Source organism: Athene cunicularia, assembly GCF_003259725.1.
Source record: "Athene cunicularia isolate RWA chromosome Z unlocalized genomic scaffold, athCun1 chrZ_part2, whole genome shotgun sequence".
Taxonomy (NCBI): Eukaryota; Metazoa; Chordata; class Aves; order Strigiformes; family Strigidae; genus Athene; species Athene cunicularia.
Genome location: NW_020799143.1, coordinates 20,990,606 through 21,013,325, shown reverse-complemented (window position 1 = coordinate 21,013,325; position 22,720 = coordinate 20,990,606). Strand labels below are relative to the sequence as shown.

Here is a 22,720-nt window from a genome sequence, read left to right as displayed (position 1 = left end):
GGAAGTTTAAGTGTTGGTGTATCTTAAGAGGATTTATTATAAATAATTCTATGTTTAGCACATGGGCATAAGGCTATGAGTAGAAAAACCCAAAATAAACAAACTGGTGTGTGTGTGTCTATTTTAGTCAAGCCCACAACAGCCACTGCCTGTTTCTGCCTATTCCTAAGCAACTCATTAAAAACTGCAATTAAGCCTTTTGCTTGACAACTGACATTCATCCTGTTTAACTTTTTGGTAAACTGGTTCTATTTTTATAAAGATTTAGTACATCTTTCTAGCATTGGTGAATGGTAAATATAAAACGGCAATGCTACAATGCCTGCCAGCTGATTTTTCTACTCCCCCTCCCTACTCTTCATCATTTACAGAGCATTTGGCAGTCACTCATTACGACTCAGTTGTTTTAATCCTTTCTACTCTGCCTGATGTGGTGATGTGCTTTCTCCTGGGGAACTAAGGTGGTGGTAACTGAAATCCTTGTGGCTGTGATTTGGTAGGTATTCACCAGTTTCTTGCACTAACTGACATGTGGTCTGTTTTAAGGCTTCATGGCAATATCTTCCCCTAATACCTGCCACGCATTAGGTAGGAAACCATGTCCTACCTACCCCTCATGGCTGCTAGCTAAAGGCTCCCAGACAGAGGTCAGTCCTGTGTTAGTAACCTTGGTCACTCTTCTGAGGACTGTTTGTGCTGCTGTATATAGAGAGTCTTGCTGGGGTAGTGAAAAAAGCAGACCTTAAAAAAGATGTATTGTAGCACCCTACTTCACCTCACCTCATATCTCATATACTTGGCTCAGCTATTTGTCTCTTTTAAAAAGATCTTCACATTTAAGGATTGTCAGACATGGTTCAGTAATCAGAATGAAAGGAGCTGATGCTAGGTCTGTTTAATTGATTATTTTGGTTTATCCACCAAATCTAAAAAAAAAAAATTAATAAATTAAATTAGCCCTAAAATTGACTGAAGCCTCACTACTTACAGTGAATAAAGAGTTTTAAAAAAGCCTTTGTTCAAGTGACTGAGATAGAGTATATCTGTCTAAATATAGCAGACTGTATTTTCCCTCTGCACATAATAGACAGAAAAAGGCATTTCCTGGGTGCAAACCAGTAATTTTTGTCTTAGGTATCCACTGTAGATGCACCTATTTCTCTTTGTGGGCCATAAAGAGAGTCAGATCATAATACCCATACTGGAGGACTGTTATGCCAGACAAACCTCATCTTGCTGTAAGTGCAAGCAAGCAGATGTGACCTTCTATGCATTTTTATTGCCCTGCAAACTGAAAATGCTGCTGCAACTATAGACAAATACAAGGATGGGATTTTATTCATTCTAAGACAAAAAATGTCAAAAATCTGCGAGGCACACAGGATGTGTTGAAGAAATGGTAAAATAAAGGTGATAAAAAACATTTTCATTTCTTGAAAAAAATCGGTTGCTCAGAAACAGGCTCTGTTACTGGTAATTTCAGCAAAAAACAGGAGAAACAACTGAATTTTAATTCTGTTAGAGCTGCTTGGAAGTTCAAGTTCTTGATAAGATACCACTCCTATGGTAAAGAGATTCACTCATTAGTCCTAATTAATACTTCAGAGATAGTTCACAGAGAAGGTGTTTAGCTTCCACTGTGACAAGTTAGTTTTGCCAGCACATAATGGCCATCCAAAGTGATCAAACATCTTATGTTGACCTTCTTCATGTTGTGCCTGAACAAAAATTCAGCAGAGATTGGTATGTTTCTCTATATGACTTGAGTGGGGAAAAAAAATTGCTTAAAGTAATTCCTGGAATGTAGTCATATCACTGTTTTATCTGTTTTCTCCTATAGCTGGCCAGGTACTAAGGTACAATTCCACAAGAAAAGTATAACCTGTTTGCATTGGGTATATATATTTTTCCATGGTTCATAATTTATGATCATTAAAACTGTGTTTTCCTTATGTCTCATTGAAATAATTCATTTACTTAGTTACACACAAATCTTCTGTGCTTTGCTTTTATCTTGCACACAAAAGGCTTCGTAGGAATCAAGCAATAACAAGATTTCTTCAGCAAGAAGAAGCCACAGGGCTGTCCTGTGCAAGACAGCCAAACTGACCTGTAGGAATGGGTTCGTGCTATTAAAAAGTGGCGTATCTGAAGCATAAGCATTTTCAACAATTTTTACTTTGTAGCCCCATAAGAAAAGTGCCTCATTCCCCACTCGTTCTCATTCCATCTGCACCAGAAGGACAGGTTGTTCTCCTTATATCATGCTCTTCATGGACATCAATTAATGAGTACTTTTATCTTCTCTCCCTATGTCCATTTTTTGGGTGTGTTTTCTGTAAGGTATCTTAAATACACAGCAAGGAGTCCAGGAGATCAATGTTAAAGCAACTCTCCATATCACTCCCTCAAACATTGTGCAGCGCAGAGCAAGGTTTCTCTTTCTGAACAGTTTAAGCGGAAACACACCAGAAAGGATTTAAACTGCAAAATCTAAAACATTCATACGGGACAAGAATATAATGTATAATACACAGCATACACATTGCCCACTTTTACTGCCAAGTGGCCAAAAACTGGGCTCTGAGGTTACTAACAAGAATTTTGCTTGATACACAATTAGCTACCTTGATGAAGGGACCATGTATATGACTCAGCATATTTTCATTTCTTGTTTCCTTTTCATTTTATGTATAAAACAAATGTGAGGTGGGTCTGTATAAAATTAAGGGCAATTAATGAAAATAACATCCTAAAATATTGACAGTTTTCAGCCTCAGGAAAGAGGCTGAATTCCTGAATTTGCCCCTGTGAAAGAAAACTAATTTCCTCTTTAACATTCCAGGTGTTCAGGGTAGTATGAAGACCAGAGCATGGCATAGGAAGATAGGCTGAGGGAGCTGGGGCTCATCAGTCTGGAGTAGAGAAGGCTCAGGGAGAGCTTATGCATGTGTGTAAATGCCCGACACAATAGTGTAAAGGGGCCAGACCCTTCTCAGTGGTGCCCAGGGAAAAGACAGGAAGAAATGGCACAGACTGAAATACCTGAAATTTCTTCTTAACCTTTGGAAGAAAAATGTTTTTTTTACTGTGAGGGTGGTCAAACAGTGGAACAGGTTTATCAGGGGAAATGTGAAGTCTCTCTCCTTGGAGATATCCAAATCCAACCAGGTATGGCCCTGAGCAACCTGAGCCTGTCTGAGGTGGGATGGGACTGGACAATCGCCAGAGGTAGCATCAGCCTCAGCCCTTGCATGACTCTAAATGCAGAACCTCATTAGAGGTACTTTAATGAAAGCAGTTTATTTCAATACACCTTCTCGTATTCTCTGTGCTGAGAGAAGCAATATATACAATCAAGTTCTTCCAAAAAAAAAAAAGAAGCTAAAACCTGAAATTACAATAGTCTTGATTTTTATAACATAGGCATCTGACTTGAGTTTCTAAAGTACAAAATAGTTTTGCAGTTGTGTGACTTGCAATACTTTTTCACTACTGCTAAAAACTAAAATCATATTATTTCTGAGTATCATCTGTCTGTTAAAAATACTTATTTGTATATTTATTTTTATATCTGCAACTTTGGTAACTTACTGAAGATCATCCTACATATATCTGGGTCTTTACACCAACTTATATACATGATGTACATGATGACTGATCTGTGCCAGCATTTATTACCTTCTGGTCTAAAATTCGGATAACTAATTATCTGCATAGTCAGGTGAGGGGTGTTTCTTATTACAAGTGAATGTAATTATTGGGAGGAAATGTGATACTGTACTTTACTATAACTGTTACTATAACTATGGTGTTCATGCACTAGTTTTCTGTTACTTAAACCTCAAACGAACACAATCATATCTTCTTCCCCTTCCCGCTCTGAAAACAAGAAGGTGAAGAAAATGGGAAACATATCTATAAAAAAATATTTAAGATAATCTTTCATTATCTCAACTACTGGTGAGCAAGACACGCTATCAGGTTTCTTTTTCCTCTGAGTAGGCCCGGCTAGGACAGAGACTTCCAAGCCATTCACCTGCAAAGCTAGGAGCCGGTATTTACATTTTATTGTTGCTCTTTTCAGCTAGGAATCTGAACATGATCTTAAGCCCTATTAGGTAAGGATCAAGCCAGTGACTGTGTGCCATGGCTTGCAGCAGTGCGAAGAATCTGCTGCTCCCACAGGAGATCAAGCCCTACAACAAATGCCATGACGAAACAGCTCTGATCAACAACAGAGAGGCTGGCCTGTTACAGGAGGTGTCATCCCACTTGCTGGAGAAACAGTGTTTTAATAATAATCTCATCATCAAAACGCCTGGGTACTGCAGTTATCAGCTGAAGTGAGAAGCCGCATGTGCCTATCAGGGTATGTAAAAATTGTTCTATTTTTTCAATGTCAGTGTCACTAGAGAAACAAACATCCTCCAGCATTTTATACCTATGCTGAAACAGCACACCCTCAGCTATCCCTAAGGGGCTGAAGCAATATCCTTCCTTGACAAGTCTGAACTTTGAAGGGAGTTTGAATTAAAAAAAAAAAAAAAAGGCTTTTTGTGTTTATAAGTTAAATGTCTTATGTGGAATCATTTATTTTCATGCCACAATCTGAAAGAAGGTCACCAGATGGCACTATTACACATTGTTTTTCTGATTTCAGTCTTTAACACACAAAAAAAGTTTTTAATCGTGGATGAACTGGTAGTACTGTTACTGTAGCACTACATTTATTTAAGGTCAAGCGTGATGAGTAGCAATCTCTGTTTCAATCTCTGCAACCTTAACAAATTCTTCCAGAGGAGCTGTCCTCTGAGAGCTAGATGCTCTTTCACAGATTTAAATACAGACAAAAAAAGGGAAGGGACTGTTCTTCTGTTATTTATATCTCTCTCTGCTCAAGGACTAACATGTATCTGCAATGAGAACACATCACAGCAGGAATGCGCACACATTTGGCTATGCTGATTTCTCCTCTTTGCTAAGCAGAAACCCTCTGCTGTTATTATACAGAAATTAAATGCCCTAGGCATACCGTAAATATGTACTTTTCTCAATTACATTGACAGAGAGCCAGCACATTCAAGCTGCATCTTGGACCCAATTAAAATGCATCTGCACACCTATTAGCAAAGCACTGCACATATGACAACAGAAGCTGACATTTGAACCTCTCTCCTGATTGTCCTCAGCAATTCTTCTAACAACAGGAGCAGAAATACCAACCTCAAGACTCCCAATTGACACGACACTTAAAAATGGCCTGAACAACTCTTGATATGTGTATTTTAAGATAGCAAAACACTGCTCATTTCTGTGGCTACTAATTTGTGATCCACTCATATGTGAGTCATGATTAATACCTCTGTGTTAGAAGAGTAATTTAGAGTAGTAATTTAGAATTGCTAATGTTTTAAGGTTGTGGGGTTCTTTCAGCTTTGCTCAGATGTTTTGCTGAAACCTTATATAAGCTGCATATCAGTTTTTTCCTCACAGGACAAAGAAACAGACTCAGTAAATTATTATTTTGCTTTCCACATATCCCACTATATAATTTTTTTTGTGAACTGTATCTTGTACTCCAACAAACTCATAACTGGTGAAACAGGGAAAAAACCCCATACCATGTACATTTTATGTGATGGACATGGCTAACCGTCACAAAACATCCCAAACCACACATGGTTGACTGGATCTGCCTCTGTCAAAACACAGTCACTCTTCCTATATCTTGACTGATATTTATGTGATAGCAGCATTAATAAAATAAGTTTACTTCATGACAACTGTACCACTGGAATACATGCTACATTGGAGATGCTAGATACCTTGCTAAAGAAAAAAAAATTGGAAAACCATCAGAAACATAACTGTTTCTACTGATAAGGAGCCTAACTTTTCAGTATTGCATCTAATGTTACCTTCTGATCTCAGTTAATCTCTTTCTCCTAAATTCCAGTTTGGAGGGTTCATGCTGGCCAGGACATACAATATCCAAGTGGAACTAACCAAAACCAACAGAACTGCCACCACAGGCCCAGGGGAGCACTGCCAGAAGGCACCACACACAATCCAGTCACATGAAAAACATCTCTCCTGTATTTTTAAAAATCTTTATTCATTTTACAAGGAATAAATTCAGTTAGTGGACATACAACTTTGCCTATAGTAGCACCATATTTTGGAAGTACACTGAATAAGGTAGCAGATTTTTTGACAGAATATGGTGTTGCATTTTACCAAAAGTAAAATTTATAAACACAGATATATTCTGTATACATTATGCTCACAGAAATGAGCAGTTCTGCTCAACAGTGAGCTTTATATTCATCCCATGTAGCTTCATGAACTTCAGTAAGCTTCTTACATTAGGAGCGTAGCACACATCCTATGGTAGTAGTTCTGGTTTTATCAAGCCTAGAAAAACTAGATTTCCAGCAAAGCTCTCCTTGCTAGAGAGTTAATGTTGGGCAATGTAGTTCCCTTCAAATACAAAAAGTCAGCAAGGTACAGAATGTCATCAAGAGTTAGAAAATCCTGCTTCTCTTTTCCACAATGTTTGCTGCCAAGCAACAATTTAATGGTCATTGCTTTCTGCACAGAGTATGCTGCAATTACATAAAGTTGTTCTAGCACTCCAGGTCTCTCCAAAACCCATTAAAACAAACAATGGTGATATCCATCTACTGCAAACAGAAAGACAGCCCCATGCAGCTGGTCAGCTCTCTGCAACGTGTAATCCCTGGCTGATGTTTAGAGCTGAAACAACAGATTCTTCTCCTGCTTTTGGCATCAGGAGGTAAGGCATCAAATCCTTAACATAATGGGAGGAATTTTGTCTTTTAATAATACCTCTTTCTCATTACCGATTTCCTATCCTTATGCCTTACGCTTTTGTCCTTATACTGATAGAAGATGATGCTATAATCATTACGTTGACAATACACTGATGATGTCAAAAAAGGGTGGTAGTCAGAACACACTGCAACAGGATCAAACAGATGATGCTCTACATTTCATGACTGAAATACCACTCTCTTCTTGCTATACACAGACGTTTTAGCCTTGATTATCTTAATGGGGTGACATCAAAGGACTTCCAGGGTTTTTTTGTTTCCACAAATAAGGTAGTCATATAACTTTACAAGTTTGAGGGGATCTGAGATATAGTGAAAGAAATTACCTACCCAAACTCAACGAACAAGTCTCAATAACCTATGACTGCAACCCGATTTCCTTTTAAGGGACTTGTGTGCACATATGCTTTGTCACAGCAGGCTCTAATCCCTCACTATATTGTAAAATATTTGAAAACAACAATTAGCATTTAATTGTGAAGAATAAACTTCCAAAGGCAGTGAAAAGCAGATGGAGCAACAACAATGTAATCTGAATTTTCATAATTAGCCACTAATTTTTCCTTTGGAAACTGGAGTTGCAGAATCCTAATACGGGTTTCCTCGTTATTTTAGGAGCTGTATACAATGCAGTTCATTCGCTGTAAATGTTCAGCCATCCACACTGAAGGCTAATGAAAATTTAATTAATTAAAGAACAAGTTAATTAGTTAACTAATACTTAATTCTTGTAAAGTTATTATACCTCATTTTATCAAAATGGTAATCCAGAAAAATCTTCTATGATATATCTTAACAGCCTCTGTGGCTGCAGTGCCAGTGACTTTTCTATAAATAACAGTAAGACTCACTTGATAGTTCATTTGCCATATGCACCTCTTTAGAACCACATGTGATACCTACATACTGACCTGAATACCAAGGGAGTAAATTATATGTTCACAAACTTGATTAGCACCTAAATAAGTATTTTATTTTGCTTATTGGCAGAGAAAAAACCAGTAATTTTGAATCACCCCTATCTCTAAGGTGACCATGTGGAAAATGACATCAGGTTGTCACCCTCACCACAATGTGACGTAATTTCAAGTGTTAGAAAAGGCAACACCATGATATGTATTCAGGCTATTGCAATACAAGCACAGGAGACGGCTTTTAAGATTTTACCAACCTATTGCTGTAGGTAATGCCAGATTAAGTCTGCCCAGTTTCAGGTTAGGAGAAGATTAATCCTTATAGTAAAGATCAAAGCCACACTTTAAAAATGCTCATTTCTCTGTGCTGATCCCAGAAGTAACCTGAGGAGATTATATTAACAGGTCAGACAGCACAACTAAGCCAGATGTATCTGGGGTCAGGAATTGGATTCTGTAATTATTTAAGTCTTGAACTTCTCATTGACAATTTTGAATGCAGATCAACTAAATCTGAAAATTAGTTAGTCTGCCTTTTTATTTTTGTATACTATTTTTCCATATAAAGACCAGGTTATTTACAGAGAAAAGCTCTCTTCCACTGTATCACTCACAGAAATGTGCCTGTATGTATACTAATTAACTGTAGAGCAATATCTCTTCTTACATTTCAGAAAGTAATTAACTGATTTCACCTGTACCCAGTATCCCCCTTAAAGAGATGGATGCCTAAAAAATGATGAAGACAGCAATGGTTTCTTGGGATGAGGTGCCTGAGAAAAGACTATTATGGGCCCACCATCTAATAATGCTTTGAGATTTATCAATAATCCAAAAACTACCCACATGACAGGACAGACCAGTCTGTGAAACACTGAATGACCTTTTCCAGTTTAAGTCAAAGGGCACAGAAAACTGATAAAGCCTGTTTTGCTTGCTCTGAGTCCAAAAGAAATTGCTTTGTTTGCTAGGGTTGATTTAATATAGAAGGAAAGCAGTTCAGAGGATTGGGATTATACAGTGGCACAGAGAGACCAGAGAAGCAGGAAGATCATAATTCTCAATGTTCTGACTTTTGGGCTTAATTTCACTTTCATAAAACCAACAGCAAAACTTGCCATCAACTTCAAACCTACCTTATATTCAGTGTAGTCCTTTCCCTTTCAAAAAAAAAAAAAAAAAAAAAAAAAAAAAAAAATCTTGCACTTATAATAATCTACACCTACAGGTTTGTTCAAGTCCAATATCATTGTTTACCCTATGTCTCCTAATATTTTAAAGTAGGGACAATACTGTTAATGATGGGAAGAATTCTTAAGTAGGAAATTTACTAACATTTAAAACTTTGGTAAAAAATGCCTGCTAAAAAGATTATGTTTACTAAGATGCTTCAAAACCATCATGCCAGTAAAGGAGAGCCTCATATATGGTATGTGGTTTGTTTGCCAGTTTCCACCAAGCCTCACCACTGCTGTATCTACTACCTTTCTCTCAGATGCCACATGTTCTACATTGCCATCAATATACTGACCATTGTTTTTCTTGCACACAGTAATCCAATTGAGCTATTAGAAATAAACCTTCCTACAGCACATTACAATGTTCTTTGAGGCTTGAAAGCCATGGGTTTCTAAGATTAAATGAAAGAGAACCACTTCTCGACCATTAAATCCACAACTAAGGCATGAGTTTGAAATTCAGTCCATAGCTGTTACTGAGCCTATGCTGCTATTTTAAAACGAAGGTCTGTATTTCTTTTTGCATGTGCACCTGCAAGATTCCTTAATAGGAAAGAAGTTGCATGTTTTTGGATCTAAATACATACACTATATATTTAATTCTAAATATGCAATTGCTTGCGAGCAAAATACTGACAAAGGAAGTTATCCAAATAATTCCATAAATCTCTTCAATCCAATATATTTAAAATTACTGATTTTCAGTACTGATGTTTGCAGTTAATTGCTTGTATTAGTACATACACTTGCAGATATATATTTGTGAATAATTAGGGAAGGGGTCTGGCAACATTTCTATTCCTTTGCTTAAAAAGACTTATGCTTTCTGAGTTGTGAAAAAAGTAATACTTTAAATTCACATTCTAACTGTGCAGTTTCTTGCTTCTATAACAAATTTAGGCATTGTAATTCCAGCTGTTGGCCTTTCCTCTGAATAAGAAAGGACCTTTTCTCTGCATGAAATGTCATGTAGTAAAGAATAGTGCCCTGGGCTATTCCCGTCATACAATCAACCCCTGATACCTCACTGGAAACTGAGAAAACATCTCTCTCCAGTGATGCAGACCTCCTGTTTCCATCCCTGTAGAGGCACAGGATATCAGGAATTACTGATATATTAAGTTGTAATAAAATATGTCAATACCTCAGTATATCACATCCTTAGCCTCAGGGAGAAGTGATTTGTTGCTTGGAAGGAGTCCAAATTTAAGGAGAAAACACAGACATATTTCTCTGAACAGCTAATCTGGAAAAAAACTATGAGAAATGTGCCACTCAAAAATTTTAAATATTTGAGTAAGTCTTATGGAAATAGGTTACTAGGCAGAGTCTAGGTGAAATGATGGAGGAAGCAGGCAAATTACCATCCCATACATGTGCACTGTATCTCATTGACCTTTTGTATGGCCTACATAGTTTGCAGAGTCATGATTATACATGCATGTGTATACATAGGCATGCCTATACACACACATACATGCAAATGGTGAATGGTTCCAGTACAGACCAAGAACAAGATAATTCAAAGTTTATAAAGTCACTTTGTTATAATGTGTAGAGTAGGATTCTGAGTGGCAGATTTTAGGCCACGATCATTCTCTGACCAAATTTTAGAGGAATTTTGCTGTTGGGTTTTGAGTGAGAGGAGATGCACATATTCCGTCATTGTAGGCACATTGCCGTGCCTACTTCAAGATATATATGAATCAAAAAACTCATTCTGGACTGGAGAACTTAACTCTTTGTCATGGTCTTCAATAGAGAGAGGAAATAATAACCACTTCTTAATCCAAACTTTGCAGAATATTTCATAATTATTTATATCACTGCAGCATTTAAAAATCCAGCCAAGATGAAGCCTTCAAGCAGGACAGGCTTCCATGCAGAAACATTCCAGATTAAAGCAGTGTAGCAAATACACACAATTAAGAATAAAGCAAATAAAGGGAATATTTAAATAGCAATAAAATTATACAGAAACCAAAAGTAGCTCCTAGACAGCATGATGCTTTAAAATTACTTCAGATGACTGCTTCAAAAACATGTAAATCACTTAATAATATGAACTATTTCTAACTACTCCTGGACAAAGCAGTTTCTGGAGTTCTAAAATCTGTGATTTTTCCACTCAGATATATCATTGCCATAAAACAGGAAAAAGATAACTTGGTGATTGTGCCTCATAGCAATAAAAGGGATTTAATTAGTAATTTGATAAAAGTTTGCACCAGAAATTAAACAACAAAATTAACATGTGATTAACCCCAAAAGAGGTGCTTATCCTCCAGTGTTATAAACCCTGCAAACTTCAACCTTCTTCCTTGGACAGGCCTCAGACAATGCCCTGAAGATCACCAAACACAGGCGGTGACAGCAGACATGCCTTTTCCTTAGTGCACTATATCTGCTAGAACCATTTTAAAGCAAAGTGAGACTGTGAAAAGTTTACATTAGGTAGTTATGCCATAAATGTCACTAGTATTACCACCCACTTTAGACTAGACTGCCAACAGCAAGCAGTTAAGAGGTGATAAAGCAGGATTAATCCCTGAGGAAAAATTATGAGTGTAGTATGTAGTCAAATTTCCTGGGCTATCCTTATTCTTCTTTGAACAAGAAATTATTCTGCACCAATCTATTCGTCCCTTAAATGTAGCACTTCATAGCAGTGTTAATCTCATTGCACACATATCTTTAGGCCTATTCTCACACAATCACCTCAAAAGAAGTCATCTAAGATCATTGCTATTCATGGCTATTTGTGTAAATGAATACAACTTCAATGACATGGAGGACAGTGAAATAAAAATGCAGTAGTGCAAAACACAGTAACTGAGCAGTAACTTCTTTGAACTGCCCTGATGAAATTGTATCTGACAGGGCAAGTAAAATTACCCAAAGTGAGCCACTGTTGACTAAGGTAGAGCAGTAGTTATGCTGCTAGGTAAAGCTGCTTGGAAGGCAGCATGAGCTCTGAACCCTCCACCTGCTGCAGAAACATGTGGATGATGAACAGTTAAAATTCTCATTGCCCTCCCAAGCCATGGGGCTCAATTCTACTGCCAGCAAGGCAATGGCTGTTTTTCCAAGATGACATATTTTTCATTTCCTCTTTTCAGATAGGAACACATGTAAGCCAACAACAACCCATGACTGCAAATAGCAACTCTGTTTCCTCAAAAGTTACAGGTATTGCCTGCAAAAGAATTTAATACTACAATATTTTCTGTCAAATGTAATTGGTTCACCAAAAGTATGCCCTGAGGCTGCTCTAATTTAGGATTTTCAGTTTGTCTGGGACAGTGACCTGCTCTTAACAATACAATTGCAAGAATTTCACACACACAAATTTACAACAAAACCAAACTAAGCTCAAACCATCTGATCTGCCCATTTTTCCAAAAAGTAAAATACTATCAACCACTACTATTTTGGCTTAGGTCCTGCTATACAAAAGATGCTGCCTTGTACTGGATGCATCATTGACTGATGTGATAGGTGGTAAACCATCTGTTCATCAAATTCAGCGAACTGTAATATGAACTATTGCATATTGTGTAATACTAACAGCAAATGCTTAATTGAACTAACATGGTAGTGTAAAAAAAAAAAAAAAAAAAAAGGGGAACAACAAGAGAAAAAGCATCTGTAGGTCAGAAGATGAGGAGAATTGCAGGCGCATGATTGAATAAAACAGGAGGATGTTCACGACCATGAATCTCATTATGCAAAGAGATTACTGGGCCTAGACTGATAAGAACACTAAAATCTCAGAGGATCACATTACAAGTGAAAGGTGAAAAGTACACTGTGAGGAGGACCTATGGCCTTCCTCCCAGAAGACCACCCCCCATGATTTGAAGACCCCTGCCTGTAGTTTCAACTTCTGCGCAAGCGTGAAGGACTGATAAGCTAATTACCATACGAAGCGGGAGTAGGCGGGTTCAAGTAATGAATATGTATAGAAGTATAATGACTATGTAATATTTTGTAGGATAAGATTGAAACAGAGTGCCCCGGAGGGTGCGGTCCGTTGTTGGAGCAGGAGACTCCCCGGCCGCCTCAGCGCTGTTTTGCTTGTTGCCGCTTGCTAAATAAAGAAATTGGGAACTCTGACTCAGCCAATTTTAAGAAGTCAGTTTATAACAACCGATACTTGCAAATATCTATTGCTAAATCATACAGAGAAATAAAATATTTCTTTAAATTACCTCCTGGACATTTATGTGTAATAAATAATTAGCAACTCAGTGAAAGGTCGGATGATGAGGAAAAGACTGATGGTAAGCTAGCTATATAGAAGGATATATCAGTATACATAAAATTATATACTTGATGAATCATATGCTTCTTACCACATACTCTGAAAGGTATTTATGTTTTTCCACCATAAAATACTGAGGGAAAGAACTGTAATTTCATACAGTTGTCTAAGCATCTAGTGTGATGGAGACCAGATTATCATCTCAGTACTTTGGTATGAAAATTAATAATAGTTGAATTAGTTGTGTCTGTTAAAACAGAACAATAAGGTGTCAAGAGTATTCTATAAGAAGGAGTTCTCACTGACACTCTGTTTCCAGAATTTTGAAACACACTTCTAAGTACTACTCAGGTATTTGGTTTGTACTGATAAAGGAAGATAGTGATTTTCAAGAGAAGTACTTAATGAGTGGTTTTGGATTAAAATCACTGGACTGTTAAAAAACAGTCACCTTCCTTTTTCTAAACCACCTGTATCTCACCTTATGATGCATAACAACTGATCTGTACACAATAAATTCATGACAGTTATCTGATTTTACTGTATGTTGTGATTTTATGTTCTAAAAAAACCTGCCAGTGCCAAGAAGGAATTTGAATCTCTAGTTTGTGCCCATAGCAAATTTACTGCTACACAGATTAATGGAACCAGCCATTAAATTAAATTATCAAAAGTGATATTTAAATAAGAGTTGGCTGAAATACAATGGAATATGGCTAATCTAGGTTAAGGTGAAGGAAACCCCACTCTTTGTTCTAAAAATTAGTAATATCACACTAGACATAATTTGCAAGTTAAGCAGAACATTGTAAGTGACTGGAGAGAAATTAAGAACTCTTATTCTTTATATGAAAGTATTTTATAAATAGCAAAAAAAAAGTGTCTAAATAGGTAAGAGATGTCTTAATCGTTATAGACATTACAACTGTTTACTTACACTCATACCTAATACATCTTCCCATCTGTTTTACACCTTGTGTATAAACTACTTTTAATACTCTCTCATCCCACATAGAACTTTTAAAATATATACTTTCAGACTTACTTTTTCACTGTATTTCTTTTCTTTGCTGACTAAAATAAGATTCTGAATTTTGGATAAAAGAACAAAGGGAAGCTATTTTAATTTTGAAATACAGGTACTATAGTGATTGCTGTTTACGAGAAAGCACTTGCTGGTTTTGTATGTTTGTTGTCTATACCTAAGGTGTAAAAGGTTAACAGATGTCCAAATCCCACATTGATTTAGACCATCTCCATAAAAACATACAAATGTCCAACCACAAGCAAGAAAAAATAGGAACCCAGACTGTTCACTTTAGCTTCAGTCCTTTCAAAAGCTTTCTGTACATAAGAGCTCTAATTTCTATGGTTAAATAGCCTGGCTTTCAACAAACCAGACAAGCATGGGCACATATCTTTATTTTATAAACTGTCCTGACTGTTATGCTTTTCCACTTCTACATTGCTTTTGTTATAGGACTTCAGTATAAACATACTATCCATTATGTAGTAACAAATTGAAATTGGTTATAATCTTATTCTACAGCTACAAAAGCAAAATACCTGAATACTTGGAAACAATTTTGGAAGGATAAAGGACCCAAAAGGAACTGTTTTCTCACCTCTGCAGTTGGCAGTGGAAAACTGACTCTTGTTAACAAAACCAACCAACCCCCAGATCATTAACAGGGCAGAAGCATTTCATAAAGCCTCATTTTTTTTGGCATGTGGACCTGGTGGTATAGTGCTGGCTGCCGAAGGGAGTGTCACCACTCAGAAAGGCCAAGGCCACCTTAAAGTCAGCAGTGACCAAGACATCACTGTACTGTGGCACCTCCAATGCTGCAACAAGCACTGCCCTAGGGCAGCTTCCACCACCCACCACCCACACTTTAGAAAAGGTAGGTACCTACACCCACCCTTTAAAAACACAGTGAGGTGTGTTCACTATGGCTTTTTAAAACAAGGCCAGAAAAATTAGGGGAGTGAGCTGTGCCTTGTAACTCAAAATTTTATATGTTGAGTGGGGCACCACGTGAAGTGAGCCGTGAATGTGAAAATCTGTTATATAATTGCATAAAAGTTGAGCACTCTCACCACCAGAATCTTAAGAACTTGTAAAAGCCACCGGATTATTTTAAATATTTGTCTGGGAGGTAAATTTGGAGAAACAGTTTGGGGGAAAAAAAAAATAAAAATAGAGGAATGTGGGTTAGATGGAAAATCAGTACCATGCTGCTCCACCAAGGTCTGGCATTTCTGAGTAAGCCTGGAAGCAAAACTATGACTACTGAAGATCTCTGTTTTAAAGTGAAGCTCTTCCAGAGTTTAAGTACCCCCAAGCAGGCAGATATTTTGAGGTCTGATATACTGATTTGGGGAATAAAATTCCACCTACAGTCTCCTGTAGTTCCCACATCCTGTTGAGTGTCCAGACCAAAGTACCGAGATGACAGAAGGAAAAACGTTGATAAAGGCTCCTGACTTCTGGACTGCATATTCCTTTCTTTGTGCAGCTTCTAGCACAACAAATTTAAACATGTCTGGAGTTCTTCTTAAATACAGCATGGTGAACATTTGCCAACACAGCTGGTTTTGTGTAGCCTCTGAGGAGTATCATCTGACTTCCTTTTAATTACGTACTACATATGGTTTTTATTTTTAAATGTATTGATGGATATGTTGTCCCCTTGCAGTTAATTAAAAGGTAGAACAGTTTTAGCCTTTCTTTTCCCACCACAATTAGTAAGCGTTGCCTAATGAATCTTAGTGGATGGGCATGATTCAAGAGCATTTAACCTTCATTTCTATTCTGTCACTTTCTGCTCGTTACCAGGGTATATACACATACAAAACTGAGTTTCCAGTGGTGAAAAACACTATAATCATTGCTTTGTAGTCAATAAATTACTGAGAAGTGCTAAAACAAACTGAGAATGATATCCATTTCACTGTACTAATGGCTGTATATATAATATATCTGCCTTTAGATATGTCAGTAACAGCCCTAAATTGAAACAACGCTAAATACTCAAGTCAAATTAACTGTTACTGCTACTGGAGTAACATTAAGTTAACACAGAAGTAACTTGAAAGTTTTTGAGATAATAAAAGCAGATAAAACATAACACAAACCCAGGGTTTTATCAAAACAAAACATGTTACAAGGACAGCGGTGATGCTCATGTTCCAAACAATGCAACCATCTTGCAAATGTTGATGTGCAAGATCCAGATACTCATAGCTCTATATTTACACACAGGCTTGCACAAGTAGACCAACTGTGAAGTATCTGTAGAAAAAGACTCTGATCTCCCTATGACCTGTGAAACACCGCTTTAAAATATCTTTTGTTGGTGATGAAAGGCTATTCCATAGATAGAGTTACAGTTACTGGTTCTGTGGATTCAACATTAAGAAGCCCTGAGAAAAGCCTGTTCAGTAGCTCAAACCAACTACAAACTCAGACCTTTTGCCGATTTTTTTTTTTTTTTTCCCCTGTACGCATGCAGGTAATTAGTGTTTTTCCTTAAACAAACATGTATTAGATCATACATTATAAGTGACTGTGCGTGTGCAGTGTAAATATAACCACCAAGTACCCAAAAATACTGTTAACAACCTTTCCTTTAGAATGCAAATACAACGTGGCAACACGAGATTAATATAGATCCTAAAATATCATGCACAAGATATTCAAGTTTCTTAAGACAACAAAATTGGCAATAAAATATTGTCAAACTATGTTTTGTTGGTAAAAATAGCTCATTTTTCAAATGCAGTTCTCTGTAAATGTAGAAAAACTGTAACTGTCTTGTATATACCATAAGCTATTTATCTAAAATGGTACTGTCAGTGAAACAGATGTCATTGCACAATATCCCTGTGCCACCCACATTCTGTTCTAGTTGCAAAACAGAACTGTTTTGAGTTATTTACTGAGTGATCAGATTCAAGTATTTATGCAATGATCGTCACACTACATTAAAGAAGTACTTTGAAATGTAATGTCACATGATGTTCTACCATGATCTAGTGTATTCAACATGCATTGACCGTTACAGACTATGAAGAAAAGACTAAAACTGTAGAAGCTCAAAAAAGTCTTATTTTTAAGAACATTGTACATTTCCTCTCCTTGTCCATTATATTCAGTTTCAAGCCTCTGCTTTTAAACACCTTCACATAACTGAAGATGGTGTATAATTAATATCAAAGTTTCCTCCCCAGTCCTAAAAACTCATCTGTTCTTTGCATGATAACTACATAAAAATCATGTCACAAAATAAGGTAGGCTAGAAAGGACTTTTGGAGGTATCTGGTGGTGGATCACACTACCTACTGTAGGGCCCATTCAGGGCAGCCCACAGGGTGTGGTGTCACTTGTCAGGGACTCAACTTGGTCTGCATATGCCACCCTACATTGTAGAATTTCACCACCTGGTTTTTCATGCTGTCTTGCTTCTTCATATTTCATAATTTTTTAATCTATGTCACATGATCTCTGGAGTCCATCAGTGTCAGACTGCCATCAGGCTTCTTTGAAGGTCAGACAAGGCGTGAGACTATCCACAGTTCAAACAGGACCTTGTCAATGCACCCCATGGACTCTAAATGCAAAAATCTTGTAGTCTGTTCTCATCAGTGTCACCAAATTGCTGCCAAAATTCAAGTTACCAAATTTTCTCAACCTTACCCTTTAAGAACCCAGACTTATTTGGTTTAAAGCTTTTGGAGGAAAGTAGTGAGCACAATGAAATTCATATTGAGTACCCTATCTGCATTCACTTTGTACAAGTAACTGACACAGTAAAGAAAATAAGATCAGAAAAAGTTAAGTTTGAATATTCACAGTTTTCTAGTGCAAAAAAAGTGCTTCAATTCTTGAAAACAGAGAAGAGAGAAAGGAACCTAAAAGACATCTAGAGATACTTATGACTTCTAGCAACACAATGAATATATTCAGAGCAAACGACGGCTAAGCAGAAAAATTATTTCAGATTTAAGAACTTTTTCTCATCAGAAATACTGTCCTTCTTGAGAACATAAAACTTTCTTCAACTTTTCAAGATGATTGATAATAAAAGTACTAAAATTAACATTAAAATACATTTTAGTATTGAAAGAGGTTTTGAATCTTATCAGATTTTTACTCCTTGATATTTATTTGCTATTAAGTCACCTAACCCTTCAACTATCCAGCTTCGTGATGCCTTATTTAGTCCTCTCAACTTCGCTGAGCTGCTCTCGGATTACGACACAAAGTCCTAAATGTAAATATGGCAGGCACAGTTTTTTAGCAGAATGCTTGCCAGTTTGGCAACAGCAAAATCAACAACAGGTAGGCAGAAGGGGTATTGGTTAGAGGAAAGAAGAGAATTTTCTATACACGCCTGAAATAAAGTTACTTCAGGACACTCTAGCCCACTGATTCCAGAGAGCTGCCAAGCAATTCTCTGTCCTAATGGGGGGCAAGAGCGAAAACGTTTCCATTAGAAACAACTGAGGTTGCAAATTCTGCATTTGATATACTAATTTGATTATATACAATTTTTCTGCATTGACACAGCACACTCTTGAGGACTGGAACCAATCTAGTCTAGCAGCTAACACTGTAGAAATTAAGCATCCTTTGCCACCAAAAGCCACTTCTGCAATATTGTTGTCTCTACTGGTTACAAAATAAGCACCCATGTGCCTTGCATTCACTACTAAGTGCCAGATCTCAGACTACAAAAACATTTTATCCTTTGCTTTAGGCAACAGCTTTCGAGCTAAAAATCCTAGGCATTTCTATCAGGCTTGGGATTATATGCTTATTTAAAAAAAAAAAAAAAAAAAAAAAAAAACAACCACACAAAACCAATTATCTCATAACAGTAAATGAACGCATAACTTTGGTGAGACTCTCTCCCAAGAACATAAATCTGTGACATCCTTGCTATCAGAAAACCAGTTCAGTCACCCTCCTACGTGCAGTTCAACTGAATAGTAAAATAATTCATAATGAATTATAATTTCAAAGTGTTAGCTGAATATTCAAAAATCTGCCTTTACGGCATGGCTCATAGAAGAAACACATGGTCTGATAGCTTCAGAAGCTATTTTCCCCAAGAAATGGAAAATACATATTAGCTAAACTGCAACAAAATTAGAGCATATCTTTCATCCCCCTCTATTATTCAATGATTTGCTAATACATCATTTTATTATTTTAATTAACATCACGTCAATCCATGAAAAATATATGCCTGAAACTTATGAAGCAAAGCTTGTATTTTTAGGAAAAATAACCCACTTTTCTGTATTTTTTCACCCCATCTGAATTCTGTGCACCTCTAATATGAATAAAGTATAAGAAAAAGTAATTAATATATCAAACAATAAATGAGTGCTTCTAAAGATATCTTTTAAAATCAAGTCCATCTAGAGTACTTCAAATCATCTGCAAGCCATATTGAACATAATAAATGTTTATTCTTCTATTCAGCTGAAAATAACTGAGCGCTTACCATGGTATACAGCTACTTTATCCTGCTGTTTAGCCTGGACAACCCAAAGCAGTTACTTTTCTTACTGACTGTTATTTAAGACCAGTTACAGATTCATGTTTCCTTCAAATCTAGTTTATGGACTGATGAAGGCGCATTAAACAGTTGCTTCATATACCATAGTCTCTTCCTATCATTACATATATTTAGCACAAACTGTCATCACTACAATACATTGTGAAATATTATATTATTTAGAAGCTAACTAATGTAGTTTAAAAAGTCCTTGATTCATTATGGCAAATACTTTGTTGCTGTTGACCCTTCTTTTAATTTACTTATAAAAGCCCGATTATGCATTTTGAGAAAGATGAAGATGAGTATGCTGATTCTGGAAAAGAAACAGAACAAAAAGGAAAATATAAACTTAGTAAGTGTACAGGAAAATTAAAACCCAGAGAATTTTCTGGTTTTATTTTTGGTAGACTTTTTTTGTGGCTTGTCCTAAAAATGAAAGCACCTGTCCATACTGCTAAAACATCAATCTCTCTTTTCGAAGTTAGACATATAGACAGAATCATGTTTCCCGAGAGTCACAGAGAAGTAGCCCCTCTCTACAGTTATATGTGCTTCATCTCTCTATCCACTTCTTTATACACCTGTACACATGTATCAGTGGATTGTGTCTCTTCTGAACCACTCATACAGGGCTGTTAAACAAAAGTAACAAAACAATGAACAGTTCCCTGAGACTCTGGATAAATAAGATATTTAAATTTCAGTATTAAATATCCAATTAACATACTGCTACATACATAAATATTTATAGGTTTAGCTTCATAAGTTCCTTAAATATAGCCTACTTTAAGAAGACAGCTTTTTAAAAGATGATAGTAATTGCCATCAAGCCTTCTGTGCATAAATACCCTTCTTTCCTTGTGGCCAGGTATTAGGCCAAAAATTAATTTGCTTTGGATTTTTCTCATGTAACTGCCACTAATTACATCTGGAAGTTAATACTGTATATCACCATCAGTAGATTAAAAACATGTATAAAAATGCCTTTGTATATTTTTCTGATTTGCCTTTTTTTTTTTTTCTTCAGAAGCATTGGAAGTCTTTAAAAAGTCTAATTTTGTCCCAAGATCCTCCCCAGATATTGCTTAACCCAAAAGCTCAGGGAAAAAATAGTAGCTATATATCACAGACCTCATCAATGTGCCAAAATGCTGAGTAAAGTTTTGTCTTTTTGCTGGTATTTTTTCTTGCTTTCTGTGTGATTTGGATCATTCTGAAGTTAAAAGCTATTGATTTACCAGAAGGCCACCTCATGTTTTATATTTTCAATCCTACTGGACTAATTAGATAAAAAGAGCTTTTAGCAAAACATGAAACCTTTTCATACTGCTTACTGTACTATATTAGGATCTTTATGACATAGAAGGGCTCAGCAATTGCAAGGACATCATTACATATATGCTAATTAAAAATTGACCAACCTTTCCTTCAGTGTCTGCTGTTACCTTCTCAACCTTGTTCCTGTTTAAAAATTTCTTCACCCATTCTTCTACTTGAACATTGAACTTCATGAAAGTCACATAGCAAAAATAAGCTGTCAGGAGAGTTAAGCTTTCCCACCACATGATCAAGTTATCCAGAAAAAAGATGATTAGCAAGATCAAGTCAACGATGTAAAAGGACACATCTCGAAAGAGTGGCCACCAAGTAAGGTTCAAGATCTCTCTAGAAAATAAAGCACACATTCCAATAACAAACAAGATATTGAACACAGCAGATCCCACTATTGTACCAATGCCAACATTGCTGTGGGATATAAACACTCCTATTAAAGAGGTGAAGAGTTCTGGGGCTGACCCACCAGCAGCCATGAAGGTTGCCCCTGCTACATCATCAGATATGGCCAGTTTTTCAATGATGACAGTCAAGGAAGGAACAAAGAACTCATCGCAGACTATGGCTAAGGCTATAAACATGTAAATCATTCCAATTATATGGAGGATCACTGCTCCCTTTCTTCTCTCCTCAAGAGAGAAAAGGTCCTTGGGGTATTCTCCCTTGGCATGATCATCTGTTGCATTGACGTGCTCATCTTCATATTTCATAGAAGGGTGTGGGTCTGGAGTGCCATTTTCATTCTCTTCCATGAAATCCAACAGAGTCCTTTGGTGCCCACGCACCAGGTTTTGGCTATCTAGTCTGCTGGCCAATGCCATGCTATGTGGTTCCATCTTGAAAAAGGCACTAATTGAAAGAGAGAAGGTACTAATGGCCACTACACTGACAAGAAGCCCTATAATTCTTATCAGTCTCAGTTTTTTCCTAACATTCAGGTGCTGTTTGCAACTGAACAGTGGTTCCTCCAAACACCACTCCTCCAAGATACCAGCAACAGTTTTTTTCTGAAGAGCCATTTTGTGTTCTTTGTGAGATGCTGAGGGATTCAGATGGATTGTTCCTTCATACTTTTCTTTCCAGCTTTGAAGTTAGAAGTGCTTTAAGAGTTTTTCCAGAATCAAGTACTTTTACTCTTCATATGAAGTATTTTCTTCATTTGTCTTAAAAGGACAAACAGGTATTATTAATATTAGTGAAACAGCATGGGATTAGAAGCTTCTAAAAAAGCATTTTACAGACGGGGTTAAATTTAAAATTTAAAGCAGAATATTACCAACTGTAACATAAAAGCCTATCACATCTCATCAATAAGTTTGTTTCAGCAGTAACCCTGTGGATAACAGTCTATCAGTACGCAGATCATTTTATGCCTCTCATATGCCTCTGAGCCACTGCTCTCAGTTGCTGACAAAAAAAACCCTAGTGGAAAGTAAAAACGGTCTCCAAACGTTGCATAAAATTTAAGAAACTACTATTTTAGTGCATACATCAACTACTATTTTAATGGATACACCTTCTGTAATTACTTTTTACCATG

General features: G+C 36.7%; 1 protein-coding gene across 3 annotated transcripts in view; it reads right to left on the bottom strand.

Moving 5' to 3' along the window:
* Window positions 1–22,339, bottom strand: part of SLC24A2 (solute carrier family 24 member 2) — a 112,585-nt gene extending 90,246 nt beyond the window's left edge. For all 3 annotated transcript variants that reach the window (XM_026866443.1, XM_026866445.1, XM_026866444.1), the window contains exon 1: window positions 21,267–22,339. In XM_026866443.1, coding sequence (XP_026722244.1) covers window positions 21,267–22,199 — 933 coding nt within the window. In that variant the 5' untranslated portion in view covers window positions 22,200–22,339. The remainder of the gene's footprint in view (window positions 1–21,266) is intronic.
* Window positions 22,340–22,720: the final 381 nt, after the last annotated feature.